Here is a 15,433-nt window from a genome sequence, read left to right as displayed (position 1 = left end):
CGCACACCACAACTAGAGAGCTGCCCCCACGTACCACCACTAGAGAAAGTCCTCGAGCAGCAACGAAGAGCCCGCACAGCCACAACAAATAAATAAAAATAAAAATGCAACTTGCACAAGGTTGACTTAAAGCATGAATGCCATCACTATTTTTTTTAAAAATATTGATGTGTGATGTTGGAAACAGGATTCAAGGTTAGTCTTTTCATTGGAAAAGACTCTGATGCTGGGAGGGATTGGGGCAGGAGGAGAAGGGGACGACAGAGGATGAGATGGCTGGATGGCATCACTGACTCAATGGACGTGAGTCTGGGTGAACTCCGGGAGTTGGTGATGGACAGGGAGGCCTGGCATGCTGCGACTCATGGGGTCGCAAAGAGTCGGACATGACTGAGCGACTGATCTGATCTGACTCTGGAATCCACACAGACCGCTTCTTAAATAATGCAGCATAATATAAGTAGGAGGACACCTTCCAGGAGCAGCCCGTCCCTTCATGAACGTGTGTAGTGTGTGTGCGCAGTCGTGTCCGACTCTTCGTGACCCCATGGACTGTGACCCACTAGACTCCTCTGTCCATGGGGTTCTCCAGGCAAGAATTCTGGAGTGGGTTGCCATTTCCTTCTCCAGGGGATCTTCCTGACCCGGAGATTGAACTCTTGTCTCTTGCATTGGCAGGCAGGTTCTTTACCATTGAGCCACCAGTGAACACAAGAGGAGACCAAATACATCCCCCAAAGCATCTGACCATTGTCTTTACTGGATGTTGGTGAGGCCTTTGCACCAACTCTGGAGCGGCCACCAGGCAGCCCATGTCAGCAAGTACCTGCTTTCCTCTTGGGATTTCTACAGATCCCTTACATTCCTAAGTTTCTCTCCATACGCAATGGGGCAGGCCATGTTTGCCCAATTCCAGAGGGAGACATTCTCATCAGAGTCTACAGGAATGGTGGCTTCTGGGGTAGCAGCTGTGCACGGCATCTCTGGCCCCACTGGTCACTCTCTCCACTGACTCAGATGTGGTGGGAGCCATTGGTGTTGTGAAGAAGCTTGGCCAAAAACTGCTGGGCAGCGATTGAGGGTTTCGCAATAGATAGAGCTCAGTTTAGGGCAGGTGTGCCCATCCGGCCTCCCAGCAGAGAGACGGCCATGGTCCTCCAGTCTCCCAGCAGATGGGAGGGCCCAGGCTCCACCTCCCTCCACACCTTCCTCCAGGACCAGAGCAATCAGGAGGCGGGTAGCGGGTACAGGGTCGGGGGTTGCAGAGGGGGAGCTCTGAGTCCAAAAGAAGAGCAGATGGAAGACGCAGAGCCAGACCCAAGCCAGTGATCCAGTGTGCTTTGGGAATCTTTATCCATGTGCCAGGAAACAAAGGCTTAGTCCTCGTTCAAGGCCAAGGTAAACGAGTTAGCACGTGTTATTCAGCACAGGTGGGGAAAGAGCCATATTACAGGCCCCGCCCTCCCTTCAGCATGGACTCCTGGATTCTGTAGAGCAGCTGCTCACAGAGGGCCCTGATCCTGGAGGAGGAGCAAGCCCCATGTCCTGGTATTTCTCCTCCCAGAGTAGCTGGGGCCACAGCCTTGGTGTAGTAAAGAGGTGCCCCACCCAAGGCGTATGATTTCATCTGAAGATTCACAACAACTTTTTTAATGAGTTTTCATTTATTAAAATGTTTCTTCTATTTAATGACAACATGATGATTTTACCTTCTAGTTACAATTTATTTATTTATTTATTTTTGACAAGTGATCATAGTTTATGTGGCACTAGTGGTAAAGAAACTGCCTGCCGATGCAGGAAACATAAGAGACGCAAGTTCAATCCCTGGGTCAGGAAGATCCCCTGGAGAAGGGAATGGCAACCGACTCCAATATTCTTGCCTGGAGAATCCCATGGACAGAAGAGCCCAGCAGGCTATGGTCTATAGCGTCGCAAAGAATCACACACAATTGAAATGACTTAGCACACACGCACACATGATAGTTTATACAGCTTCACAGCAACTTTACTGTCTGAGCATCAGTATTCCTCTTCTTCAGAGAGGAAAACCCAGGGTAGACACAGCAAGTCTAGAAAATGACCAGAGGTCACTTTGGGACCTGAATTAGCACATGATTAGCACCACAGGCCTGGCCAGTGGTCAGGAAAGTGCTACTGAGGGTGCCTGGGTAGAGTCCATCCAAGTCCGTGTACTGAAAGTGTCAAAAAAAATAAAGTAAGGTCCAGATCATACAGCTGAGCCAATAACATGAGCAAAGGCTTGGGCTGGGCACTTCCACCTCTGAGTCTGACCTTTCCATCCTTGGAAATGGATAGGGGCCTGTCTGGAGGTTTGGGGGCCACATGGAATAAAGCCAGAGAGCGTGGGAAGGGGGACTGCTGCCTGCTGGGCTGAGTGTGGGGCAGGCTGGGGCCTCTGAACCCAGCCTGTGGTCCATGCTGGTGGCCCAGGTCAAGGGGCCTGAGTGGAGAACTCCGTGGGCACCTGGACTGCCCAGGGTTTGGGCAACACAGACCTCAGGGTCTCCCTGGGCACCTTCCTGAATGACTCCTGTTTCCAAGGGTGCAGCCTGGCAGCCCCTGGTGCAGGCCTTCTGCTCGCAGTCACTGTGGAAGGGGAGGCTGCTGAGCCTTAAAAAATGCCGGGTGTGACGGGCCACCCACCACCCCCCTCCAAGGACGCGTGAAGAGAGGGCTGTGCCTACGTCAGGAAGGGAAGCTCAGGCAAGGAGGCATCTAGAATGAGGCTCATCTCAGAAGCAGAGTGGCCAGAAGAGAAGCCCGCGTGACTTGGCCTGAGTTCTCTGATCCGCTGCCCATTGTGACATCACTGGAGGGGTGGCTCTGACCGGGAGGCCTTGACAGCGTCATTTCCCTCAGCCCTGGCCTCCGTCACCTCCAGGCCAACTGCCACGCCCTGGGCCATGTTCCTGTGGTCCCTTTTGCTGCTCATGTCCCAGGCCAGGGATGCACACCTTGGTATGTGGACACCTGCCTGGGGGCCTGAATGACTCTGCAAGTGGGGCTGGGTCCCTCCCTTCCATCCTGCCAGGAGCCCAAGGGACAAAGGGACAGCTCTTATTGTTCTTTGGTCCCTCAGTCGTGTCTGACTCTGCGATCCCCTGGACTGTAGCCCACCAGGCTCCTCTGTCCATGGGATTCTCCAGGCAAGAATACTGGAATGGGTTGCCATTTCCTTCTCTAGGGGATCTTCCCTATACAGGGATCAATCCTGAGTCTCCTGCATTTCAGGCAGATTCTTTACCACTGAGCCACCTGGGAAGCCCAAGGAGCAGCTCTCAAATAAGTTAATGGCCACTAAGAGGCCAGCTCACAAGAGCAGTGGCTTCTGATATCCCACACACTCTTCCTGGAAAACACTTCCCTTGCTCCTTGTCTTGTGCCAGCCCCAAGTTGTAGCTTGAGAACTCTTAGTTGTGGTATGTGGGAGCTAGTTTCCCGACCAGGGATTGAACCCCAATCCCCCTGCATTGGAAATGCCTGGGAAATCCCACAAATGCTTTATCTTACAGTTCTGTAGGACTTCCATGTGGGCCTCACTGGTCTAAGATAAGGGTGTCAGCAGGACTGTGTTTCTACTGGAAGCTTTAGAGGGAGTGTATTAACTGGGGTTTTCTGACTTCTGGAGGTCATCAGTATCCCTTGGCTTGTGGCCCCTTCCTTCATCTTCAAAGCCAGTGATATTGTACCTCTCCATGCCTTTCTCCTATAGTCACATCTCTCTCCTTCTGCTGTCCTCCACCACCCTTAGGGGCCAGTGTGACTACAGTGGGCTTACTCAGATTATCCAAGACAATCTCCCCATTTTAAGATTAGATGATTAGCAATTTTCATTCCACCTTCAAAGTCCCCTTTGCTTCATAAGGCAACATATTCACGAGTTCCAAATCATGGTCCATTAGGACATGGACATCTTTTTAGAGGGAGGTACTATTCTGCCAAGCACTACAGGTTGGTCTGGGCAGGTATTCTCTCTGATTTCTCCTGGATGAAAGCAGAAACTAGCACAGTAAAGTGAGTTGCTTATTTGGAAGGGAGACAGAGCCAACACTTTTGACCATGTCCCAGGCTCTGGGAAACAAATGTGAAGCCTCTGTTGGCTTACTTGTGTTTCTAAGGTGCTTCACTGGGCCAGCCTCAGTTTCCCCATCTCTAGAATGGGTATAATGATAGCTACTTATGGCTCTCCTATAGGCATTGACTAAGTGTTGCATCTTTTGCCTTCCTTTCTCTCGTTCTACCAGAATGTGGTGAAAGACCCATGTTTGCAAGAGGAGCTCAGTATTCCAGAATCACAGGAGGGATAGAGGCTGGGGTGGGTGAGTTTCCATGGCAGGTGAGTATTCAGGCAAGAAATGAACATTTCTGTGGTGGCGCCATCCTCAACGAGTGGTGGATCATCACAGCGGCTCACTGCTTTTACCCTGAGCAGTTACCGTAAGTACCAAGTTCATCCCATTTCTTCTGACAGTGCGCGCCCCCAGGGCACCCCACACTCAGCCAAGCCTGATTGCTGAGGGGAGTTCTGGAGTTGCTGCATCCCGAATCAGAAATCAATGGCCACCACCTACTGCCTTCCACCCTGGGGATTGGTCTGTCCACCTCTCCTGTGACATTCAAGTCCTTTTAGGTGGAAGTTCTCCAAATTCTGGAGGTCTCGGTTCCTGGGCCATCTGACACCTGACTTCCCTGCCCTGTGTAGAGTTTTCTCTGCATTCCAGGAGACTGGTGGAAAACAGAGGATTTAGTGATTACAAATCATGTTCTAAGAAACCATGTGCATTAACTGATTTAACCATATACACCAACCCCAAGGAAGGCAGAATGAATTGCTCCCTTTTCACTCCTTCGATCTTACAACAACCCTAGGGCAGCTAAAATGAACATCTTTATCTTATAGAGCAGGAAGCTGAAGCCCAGTAAGGCTGGGTGATTCACCCAAGGTACACATCTAGCAGACAAGAAATAGCATTTAAATCCACTTCTAGCACTTGTACTTTTCTGCTCCACCATCTCATGAAAGATTGAAGATACATCGAAAGATGACCTTTAAAAGGTTAATCAAAACCACAGGCCAAGTTTCACCCTGGGGTAACCAAGGAAACTGGCTGCATCTGCTCTCATGGGATGCTTAGGGATTGGAAAATTCCTGGCCATTCTGCCTGGAAGGAAATTCCTGAAGAGTCTTTCTGCTTCATCAGTGGCAGTGCGTCTTGCATGCTAAGTTGCTTCAGTCATATCTGACTCTTTGTGGCCCTAAGGACAGTAGCCGCCAGACTCCTCTGTCCATGGGATTCTCCAGGCAAGAATACTGAAGTGGGTTGCCATGCCCTCCTCCAGGAGGTCATCTCAACCCAGGTATCAAACGTGAGTCTCTTATGTCTCTTGCATTGGCAGGTGAGTTCTTTACCACTAGGCCACCTGGGAAGCCCCATCAATGGCAGGTCTAGATTAAATTCCATTCTTGATTCTTGCATGGGCCTTCTATATATGTGTACAAGAGTTTATTTCTAAGAGATAAGTTGTAGAATCATAGGGCTGTACATCTTCAAGTTTATTAGAAGACACCAAATGATTTTTCAAAGTGGTTGCACCAATTTAAATTTCCCCCAGTGGTATATAAGTGTTAAATTCATCACCGATACTTGCTACTTTTTCAGAACTTTTAATTTTTGCTTTTCTGATGGGTGTGAAAGACCATTACCTTTGTGGTCATAATTTGTATTTTTCTTATTACTGCTACATTGATATTTTCAAGTTGATTGGTATATTTTCTCTCCTATAATGACTGTTCGAGTTTGACAGTTTTTTATTTGTAGAATCTCTTTATATATTCTGAATATTTAACTTTGGTCAGTTGTGTATGCTGCAAACAAACAAAATCCGAGTCTCTAAATTGCTGGTAGACAGGTTGATATGATAACCCTTTACCTATCTGAGGGCTGGTTTGTGTGTGCCAGTGTCGATCTGTGCTAAGTGGTCTTTTGTGGGCTCTTTGGGCAGGTGCTTGAGGGGCAAAGCTAAGTCCTGCCTTTGCCCAGTGAGGCAGGACTGTCTCATTCGGGTCTCTGGGATGATGCTGGAGCACCAAGGCGGCTGGTGGTCCCACACGGGCTGTTTCACCTTCCTTCTCTACCTTTTACAAATGCTCACACCCTCTGAGCAACAGCCCCAGTAGGACAAGTCCAGAAGGCTAGTAGGACCACGTGGGGTTTAAGTCTTAGCCGTAGCAGATTCTGGGCCCCCTGTGACTTTCCTTCCTCTCTGGTTCTCCACCTCCACCAGGCCCACAGATCTGAGAGTCGTGCTGGGAACCACTAGCCTAAGCAGCCCATCCCTGGAGATAAAGGGAGTCACAACCATCATTCGTCACAAGGACTTTCAAAGAGTCAGCATGGACAATGACGTCGCTCTGCTGATGCTGGACAATCCCATCACGTTCAACGAGCTGAAAGAACCCATCTGCCTGCCCATGCAGCCCGGCCTCTCCCAGTGGCACAAATGCTGGGTGGCAGGATGGGGGCAGGTCAAATCCGGTACGTCACAGCTCAGCATCTCCTGGGTGCAGCCAGGGTAAGAGCCGCATCACTGGCATCTGAGGATGGGCCAGTAAACCTAGAGGAGAAGGCGAAAGAGAGAGCGAGCTGAGGAAGCGGGGGCGGGGAGGGCTTGCCTCAGAGCTAATCCCTGAACACTAGAAACCCAGGGAGGCCTGATCTCAGCCTCTTCCAAGTTACCAAGGAAACAGCCCCCCCAACCCCCGCCAAGGCCCAGCGCTCGGATGCCAGGTGTGGGCCATCCCTGGGTGTGGTCCTCCCTTGCGAGCCAGCGCACAACCATCCTGTTGGCTTCACTGAATGCAAACCTCCAGCTTGCCAGGGGCTCCCTGCTCTGTCCTCTCTCATCTCCCTGATTCACCCGTGTATGCTTTCCACCTGATTCCTTCAGGCATTCAAGACACCTGCCCTGGCCTAGACTTTAGATGGTCCTGGAGGGTTGCCCATCCATTCTTAGAAATGAATCTGTTCTTGCTACTTGTCAATACACTGTCACTTGGCCTCTCCTCCTGGAGGAGCTGGACCAGGGTACAAAGGGATCATGAAAGCCCCCACTGAACTGTCCCCAAAGAAAACTCAGTAACATAGGTGTGGGAGGGGTGGGAACGGCACAGCACTAGCTCAGGCCTGAACAAGACTACAGGTCCTTGGGGGACGCTTTGCAACAAGTTGGGGTCTGAAACACGGTAGGTATTTCAGGAATTTAGTGACTGGAGGGTAATTGGTGTTAACACTGATTGAGGGCTTCAGACATGACTCAAAATTTAGAAGTGAGGAAGAGGCAGGTGGGTTCCTGCAAAATTAAGAATATGCAATAAGAATAAGACCTTTGAAATCTCCTTGTGGTTAGAGTTAATGAGATGGAGACAAATCCAGACAAATTCCTGGAAGCTGGCAGTCCAGGAAGGGCCTTGGCAAACCCCTTGTCCAGCCTGTCAACCACTGACAGAAAACAACAAAATTTTGTAAAGCAATTATCCTTCAATTGAAAAGTCATTAAATTAGAAAACAAAAAAGACTCTCAACCAACCTACCCTACCTTTGTCTGGGGGACCTGAGAGTTTCTCACTGAGAGCGCAAACCCAGTTTCAGTGGCACTGCGTCAGAAGTGCTGTACTCACATAATAGAGGGGCGATAGGCAAACATGGCTTGAAGAGGTGGGATTCTGTAAGAACTGATCAACAGCCAGTTCTAAGAAGTCAAATCGGTGGGGTTGCTGGAGCCAAGGTGGAAGTCTTCCTGGAGGCAGGAATAGGATTTTGAATGGGAGGAATGAAAAATTTAAATAGATGGGGACTTGTTTAGAAGAGCCTGGGCCGGTGGAATGAGTAAATTGCAAGGGATTACTAGAAGGATGTGGAGAATGAGGTTCTGTGAAAATGTGAAAAAAGCGTGGATGGGTGGCTGGTGGGATGCTGGGCAGGATGGCCTGGGGCCCACTCGGTTGCATTAGCAGCACTGGGGCTGGAGTCCAGTGACCATTGTAATGGGCCTTCTCCATGGTTCAGGTCTCAACCAGCCTATGGAAACTGAGCTGCTGAAAGCACCCATGACCATAATGAACTGGGATAAGTGTTTTAAGGAATTTCCCAAACTTACCAAAAACATGCTGTGTGCTGGATATGAGAATGAGAGCTACGATTCTTGCCAGGTAACTTGGGGGTACCTGGGGTGGTACAGTGCAAAGGCACCCTCTGTCCATGGGAAGCAGACAGTAAGAGTTTGGGGAAAGTGCAGGAATCGGGCTTAGTTGTGAGAAGGGGGACCTGGATTCAGGAATACTTAGTGTCAGGTCCTGTGAGTCAGTAAGCAGCAACCCTGAATAAATATTTCTGGCCTTCTCCAGGTAGGGCCTCAAGACTTTTTCCATCTCAGACTTGTTAAAAAAAAAAAGGTGAGGAAGATTTGAAATCCATACAAGAAATTCTTTTCCTTCATTAATTTTAGCTACCTCTGTTGAGTGCACTGAGCCCTGAGATCCAAACTTTTTTTCTTTCCTTTTTTTTTTGTCTGGGTCAGATCTTGGTTGTGACACTTGGGTTTCTCTCTAGTTGTGGCATGCAAGCTCAGTACTCGAGACTCCGGATCTTAGTTACCCAACCAGGGATGGAACCCACATCCTCTGCATTGGAAGGTGGATTCTCAACCACTGTACCACCAGGGAAGTCCCAGGTTCTAAACCACTGGTGAGACACGGGTTCCTGAGCCCACTGTGTCCTGGGCAGGCAGTTGGGTAAACTACCATAACATATCGGATGATGTATGCAGCTTCCACTGAACAAAAGTCTGGTGCCTTAGTTTCTCTTTAATAAAATGGACACAACATTTAAAAACAGTTTTGATTGGTACTAGAAAAGAAATAGAGGGAAAACCCTCATAAACTAACTTCCTCTGGTTGTAAGGATGGGAGAGATTCATCTCGGGAGTGCTCACTTGAGGAGCCCCCTTAGTCCTGCTCATCAGCTGGGCAGCAGATCTGGTCACTGGTGTGAAACTGTAAGTGTGGATGTTAGATGCTCTACGAGTGACGAAAAGGCTGTCTCGTGCAAAGGCTGTGAGGAAGCAAAGAGTGGACTCCAGCAGCAATGGCATCTCAGAAGGTGCCCCCTCTGTGGTGAACATTGTGGGGACCACAGAGAGAGACGGAACCAGTGTCACACAAGCCTTGTGTTTTTCCCATATCCTGGACAATTTAAAACATTTCAAAACAAAACAAGATAATTGCAACTTCTAGTTCTGGACAAGATGAAGTAGACACCTTTCTCTTGATCCCTCTCTCTAAATACAGTTGAAAGCCCTGGACATTACACTGTGAAACAAAAGTAAAGGCTCTGAAAGGGAGAGAGAAGATGAAATTGGAAACAAATATCCTACTACTTAAGGCATGATACAGCAGTGAATTCCCTGGATTTTCTTTACACCTCTTACCTCCCAGCCTGGATCACAGTACTTAAGGGCACTGTATTTCCTAGGACTGCTGCTGCTGCTGCTGCTGTAAGTCTCTTCAGTCATGTGCGACTTTGTGCGACCCCATAGACGGCAGCCCACCAGGCTGCCCCGTCCCTGGGATTCTCCAGGCAAGAACACTGGGGTGGGTTGCCATTTCCTTCTCCAATGCATAAAAGTGAAAAGTCAAAGTGAAGTCACTCAGTCATGTCTGACTCTTAGCGACCCCATGGACTACCTGGGGGGAAAAATGCCAATGGTCATAGATACAAACTAACAAAACAAAACAAGAAAAACTTCCTCTCTTTGGAGAAAAAGAAAGGACAATCTAGCAAGGCAGAAACTATTTAACAATAATCCTTCTATTCCAGCAATATACCAGGAAAAACCCCCATAGCACTCCTGCCCCAGCAAGCAAGGTCTAGCAGACACCCTCGCCCTCCCCACTTCTGCCCCCCATGGTGGTGTCAGAGGAGGCTGAATGGAAAGGCAGGACTTTACTATCTAGTCATAACGAACCATCCTCGGTCCCCCTCAGTGTCCGTGGAAGCCACCTGAGGAACTTGGGCTCCCACCCAGCAGCAGTCACACTCCTGTTCCTTCCCTTAGTGTTGCTGCTGGCCTGAGTGGGGGGTCTTGACTTCTACCCCAAGTTAATGGAAAGGAGTTGGCTTCCCACACTCCAGTTTCATAAGAAGCCTGTTAAAACAGGTGATTCATATGAGAACCAGAATCCCATAACCTAATGCTCAAGACGTTATCTGTAATAGAATAGAGAGTTTCATTAATACACGTGGATTCCATTTATTAAAGCACACAAGATAAGGAAAAATAGAACTAAAAATCTGAGTAAAGAACCTTTTGGGAGGACTTCCCTGGTAGTCCAGCGGCTAAGACTCTGTACTCCCAATGCAGGGAGCCTGGGTTCAGTCCCCGGTCAGGGAACTAGATCCCACATGCCACAACAGCTAAGAGTTTGCGTGCCCAACAAAAGATCCCTCATGGGGCAATTAAGATCTAAGCAAATAAATGTCTAAAAATTAAAAACAAAGCCAAGCAGCTTGCTCTAAAATAGTATTTTTTTTGAAAAATTGAGAACTATAAATTCCTGGAGTAAATTCAATTAAAACATGAAATGAATCATGCACTTAAATATAAAACTATACAAATTTTTTAGGACAAAATAAATCTTTGGGACATAGCGTAACACCAAAACATAACTCATAAGAAGAAAAATTGATCAACTGGACCTCATCAAAATTTGAAAAGACCATATTAAAAGCATGAGGAAGGAACTTCCCTGGCGGTCCAGTGGCTAAGACTCCATGCTCCCAACGCCAGGAGCCTGGGTTCAATCCCTGGTTGGGGAATTAGATCCCACATGCTTCAACTAAGACCCGGTGAAGTCAAATAAAAATAATTTTTAAAAAAGGGAATGAGAGAGGGGATATATATATACCTATAGCTGATTCACTTCATTGTACAGCAGAGACTAACACAACATCGTAAAGCAATTATACTCAAATAATATATATATATATAATAAATTAAAATTAAGAGGATGAAATTACAAGCAATTGATTGGGAGGTAGTATCCAACAAAGGAACTATGCTTAGAAATATAAAGCACTCTCAAACTCAAAAGCAGAAAGACAAACTGTCCAGTGCAAAAATGGGCAAAAGACAAGGACATTTTGTTGATGAGGATATACAGATGGCAAATAAAATAGATGTTCAATGGCATTCGTCATCAAGAAAATGCAAATTGAACTACAATCAGAAAATGCAAATTAAAACTACTACACACCTCAGAATGGTTAAAATTAAAAAAAAAAAATAGTAACACCAGATGCTGACAAGAACGCAGAGAAACTGGATCATGAATACATTGCTGGGGTGGGAGTGGGGGATGGGGTGAGGTTTGAAATAATTTAATCACTCTGAAAACCAATTTTGTAGTTTTTAAAAAACTGAAGGTGTTCTTGCCTTATAACCCAGCAAATGCCATTCCTGGGCATTTACTCCAGAGAAATGAAGGCTTGTGTTCACATAAAAAACCATGCAGGGGTGCTTATAGCAGATCCACTCATCAGAGCCTGAAATTGGAAGCAAACACCCTACAAGACATGGATAACTGAATATGCCGTGGTGCGTCTGTGCCATGCAATACCACTCAGCTGCGACAGAAGCAATCTATCAAACTAGTGACACAGTAATGACATGGATGTGCCCAGAGATTTGTGCTGTGTGCAACAAGCTGACCCCAAAGGTCCCACACGGTGTGACTCCGTTTACGTAACACTCCTGAAACGATAAAACTAAAGAAAGGGAGATGGGTTAGTGGTTGCCAGGATTTAAGGAGAGTTTAGGGCTGGAAGGAAGTGGAAGTGGAGATGGCCTTAAAAGGGCAGCATGGGGGATCCTTTGCTTGATGGACAAGTTCTATATATTGACTGTATCAGTGTTAATACCCCTGATGGTGCTATTGTATTATACATATTTCTGCAAGATGGTCTCATTGGGAGAAACTTGTAAAGGGTATGTCGGATCCCTCTAAATTGTTTCTTTCAACTGCACGTGAATCTACAGTTATACATAAGATAACAAAGAGAAGACAACTCTTCCCAGTTTGCTGTGCTGTGCTATGCTCAGTCATGTCCAATTCTTTTTGACCCCATGGACTATAGTCCACCAGGCTCCTCTGTCCATGGGATTTTCCCAGTAGGAATACTGGAAGAGATTGCCATTTCCTTCTCCAGGGGATCTTCTTGACTCAGGGATCAAACCTGCATCTCTTGCATCTCAGCAACAAGGATTAAAAGAAAATCTTGGATCCTAGCCATGCCACAGACCTAGGGAGCAGCCAGTTCATGTTGCAGTAAGAGATAAAGGATTCCAATAGTAATAGAAAAGGAGGAAAACAACATTTAGTAGAACTGGGAGAAAGTCACAGAGGCTTGAAACAGCATCGTGTGTTCAGGGAACTTTCAACATTTCAGAAGCCAGAGGTTACGGGGTGAGTGTGGAGAGGTAAGCAGAGCAAGGTCACCAGGGGTGGGCGGCCATGCGGGGAGACTAGGGGTTGACCCAGGCTTTTGCCCCTGCTGTTCACCCAAGAATATAAGACTCAAGTCCCATCAGTATGCACACCTATCTTTTCAATCTCTTTGATTTATCACCATCCAATATTCAAATGGCCAAAGCCAACAATGGCAACACAAGCGTCAAGATGATGTTTTCTGTGCCTACCATCTGGAGTTTAGGATTTTTTGCTTAAATCCATCCCTTATCAAAATGTACTTTAATGAAAGCTTCTAAAATTAAACTTCTATAACTTGAGTGCTATAAATAACTGTGCTATTATCATTTTAAGCCTTTTTTTTAAAAAAAAATCATGATGTGAAAAGTTTTGTTCTCTGTTTAGAAAGCTTTCTATTGCTGATAATCAGCTGACAGTGATCTGGGCAAGGAAAGTTTTCTGAAATTATATAATATTATCATCACTTAAAACCAGATAAGCCAGACAAGAAAATCCCTTCAGTTCAGTTCAGTTCAGTTCAGTCGCTCAGTCGTGTCCGACTCTTTGCGACCCCATGAATTGCAGACGCCAGGCCTCCCTGTCCATCACCAACTCCCGGAGTTCACCCAGACTCACGTCCATCGAGTCAGTGATGCCATCCAGCCATCTCATCCTCTGTCGTCCTCTTCTTCTCCTGCCCCCAATCCCTCCCAGCATCAGAGTCTTTTCCAATGAGTCAGCTCTTTGCACGAGGTGGCCAAAGTACTGGAGTTTCAGCTTCAGCATCATTCCCTCCAAAGAAAATCCCTTAGGGTTTAAAAATAATTGCCCTTAAAAATAAAATCACACTTTTTAACTTGGCAAAGTTGAAAAAAAATGTAATCACATAATGAAGGGAAATTATAATTGGATTATGAAAACATTGAAATATGTCCAAAGTAACAAGCAAGATTATGCTATCCTTAAAATACAAATTAAAATTGAATCAACTGAATTTTGTGGTTTACTTTTCCAGCACGTTTCCTCTTTGTAATCCCCTATTAATTACACTATTTAAAAATATTCAACTTAAAAAAAAATCAGTGAGTGGCACAATGCCGCAAAATATAAAATCAAATAGGTCCCCAGCTAGCTACGCTGTAGTTTTTGTGAAGGACCAGCAGCCGTCTGAGAAACAGGCATCACCGTGCTGCGTAGCTTTCTCGTCCGTCTCCTCAATCCTGGCGGAAATGGCGTCTTACTCATGGCTGGCCAGTGTCTCAAACAGTGCCTGGCATGGAAAATACTCAACAAAAATGTCTGCCAAAGAGATGAACCTTCCTAAGAAGCTGAAAACTGCCTGTAATATAACGGTAATCTTAGCAGAGGGGACATCCAAGAGAGAGACCGTGGTGGACAGTGGTTAAGAGCTGGCAGCCAACTGGGCTGTCAGGCAATGTGGTCACGGGGCTGCCAAGCTGAGTTGGAGGTCAACCTCAGCTATTGGGTTGGCCAAAGAATTTGTTCGGCTTTTCCTATAAGCTATTATGAACGAACCAACCCAAAACTCTCTTTAAAGATCTTTTTTTAAAAAAAAATTTTTTTTTGAGCAGTTTGAGGGTCATAGCAAAATTGAGAGGAAGGTATAGAGATTTTCCATTAACCCCCTGCCCCTCCCCACATGCATCATCTCCCCAGCATCCCCATCAGAGAGGTATCTGTGTTATAACTGATGAACCCACACTGACACATCACAATCACCCAAAGCCCGTGGTTTGTATTAGCATTCATTCTTGGTATTGCCCAGTCTGTGATTAAACATATAATGACATGCACCGCAATGGATGGCACCACACAGAGTATTTTCACCATCCTGGGCTACTTGCCAGGGTGTTATGAGCCCATCATCACCCATGATACTTGCATAAAAGTCTTATTTCACTCCATAGAGCTTTAGACTTTTAGAGCCAGAAAGACATGTAAAAAAAAATGTTTAATTGGATCTGTTTCACAGATGAGAAAACGTGGTTATTGTAATCATCAATCATCCTCTTCACTATCTGAATGGATCCGAAGCCGTGTGATAATTTCACAGCTCTTTCACACGTATTCAATAATTTCATTCTCTCCAACTACCCTGTAAAATGGGTGCAGGAAAGTCTCACTCTCTCTGAGAAAATAGAAATTTCAGAATTTAAGTGATTTGCCTGAGGTAGTGGGGCCAGGCTGGAAGCCAGGTCATGTGCTTCTCGCCCAAAACAGACAGGAGTGATCATGTGATGTAATTAACATGGCAATGAACTTAGGAGGTTCTGTGGTCAGTATGTTTCTAACCAGACCAGTCTCTGGCTTCCAGCGTTAGTCTCGAAACAAAGTTCCTATTAATGTGGACTGTCATTAGTCCTGGGTCCTTGCTGGATGAAGCCAGATCCTCCTCTGAGATAATCCTTCCTGCCTTTGCTAGAGAAAGAGAAAAAGATTGAAGGCTCTATGCATGAAAGAACATGAATTTACAGATGTCCCTCTGAAATTCCAGCATGCAGAGTACATCATGAGAAATGCTGGGCTGGAAGAAGCACAAGCTGGAATCAAGACTGCCGGGAGAAATATCAATAACCTCAGATATGAAGATGACACCACCCTTATGGCAGAAAGTGAAGAGGAACTAAAAAGCCTCTTGATGAAAGTGAAAGAGGAGAGTGTAAAAGTTGGCTTAAAACTCAACATTCAGAAAACTAAGATCATGGCATCTGGTCCCATCACTTCATGGGAAATAGATGGGGAAACAGTGTTAGACCTTACTTTTTGGGCTCCAAAATCACTGCAAATGGTAATTGCAGCCATGAAATTAAAAGACACTTACTCCTTGGAAGGAAAGTTATGACCAACCTAGACAGCATATGCAAA

At 46.4% G+C, this 15,433-nt stretch overlaps 1 protein-coding gene across 1 annotated transcript in view; it reads left to right on the top strand.

The window, feature by feature from the left end:
* The first annotated feature begins 886 nt into the window (after positions 1–886).
* Positions 887–15,433, top strand: part of PRSS55 (protease, serine, 55) — an 18,270-nt gene continuing 3,723 nt past the window's right edge. The window contains exons 1-5 of the mRNA XM_010840315.1: positions 887–995; positions 2,884–2,982; positions 4,269–4,461; positions 6,310–6,560; positions 8,091–8,233. Coding sequence (XP_010838617.1) covers positions 887–995; positions 2,884–2,982; positions 4,269–4,461; positions 6,310–6,560; positions 8,091–8,233 — 795 coding nt within the window. The remainder of the gene's footprint in view (positions 996–2,883; positions 2,983–4,268; positions 4,462–6,309; positions 6,561–8,090; positions 8,234–15,433) is intronic.

This window comes from Bison bison, unplaced genomic scaffold (assembly GCF_000754665.1).
Source record: "Bison bison bison isolate TAMUID 2011002044 unplaced genomic scaffold, Bison_UMD1.0 scf7180017864143, whole genome shotgun sequence".
NCBI lineage: Eukaryota > Metazoa > Chordata > Mammalia > Artiodactyla > Bovidae > Bison > Bison bison.
This window is presented reverse-complemented; position numbering and strand designations above follow the sequence as displayed.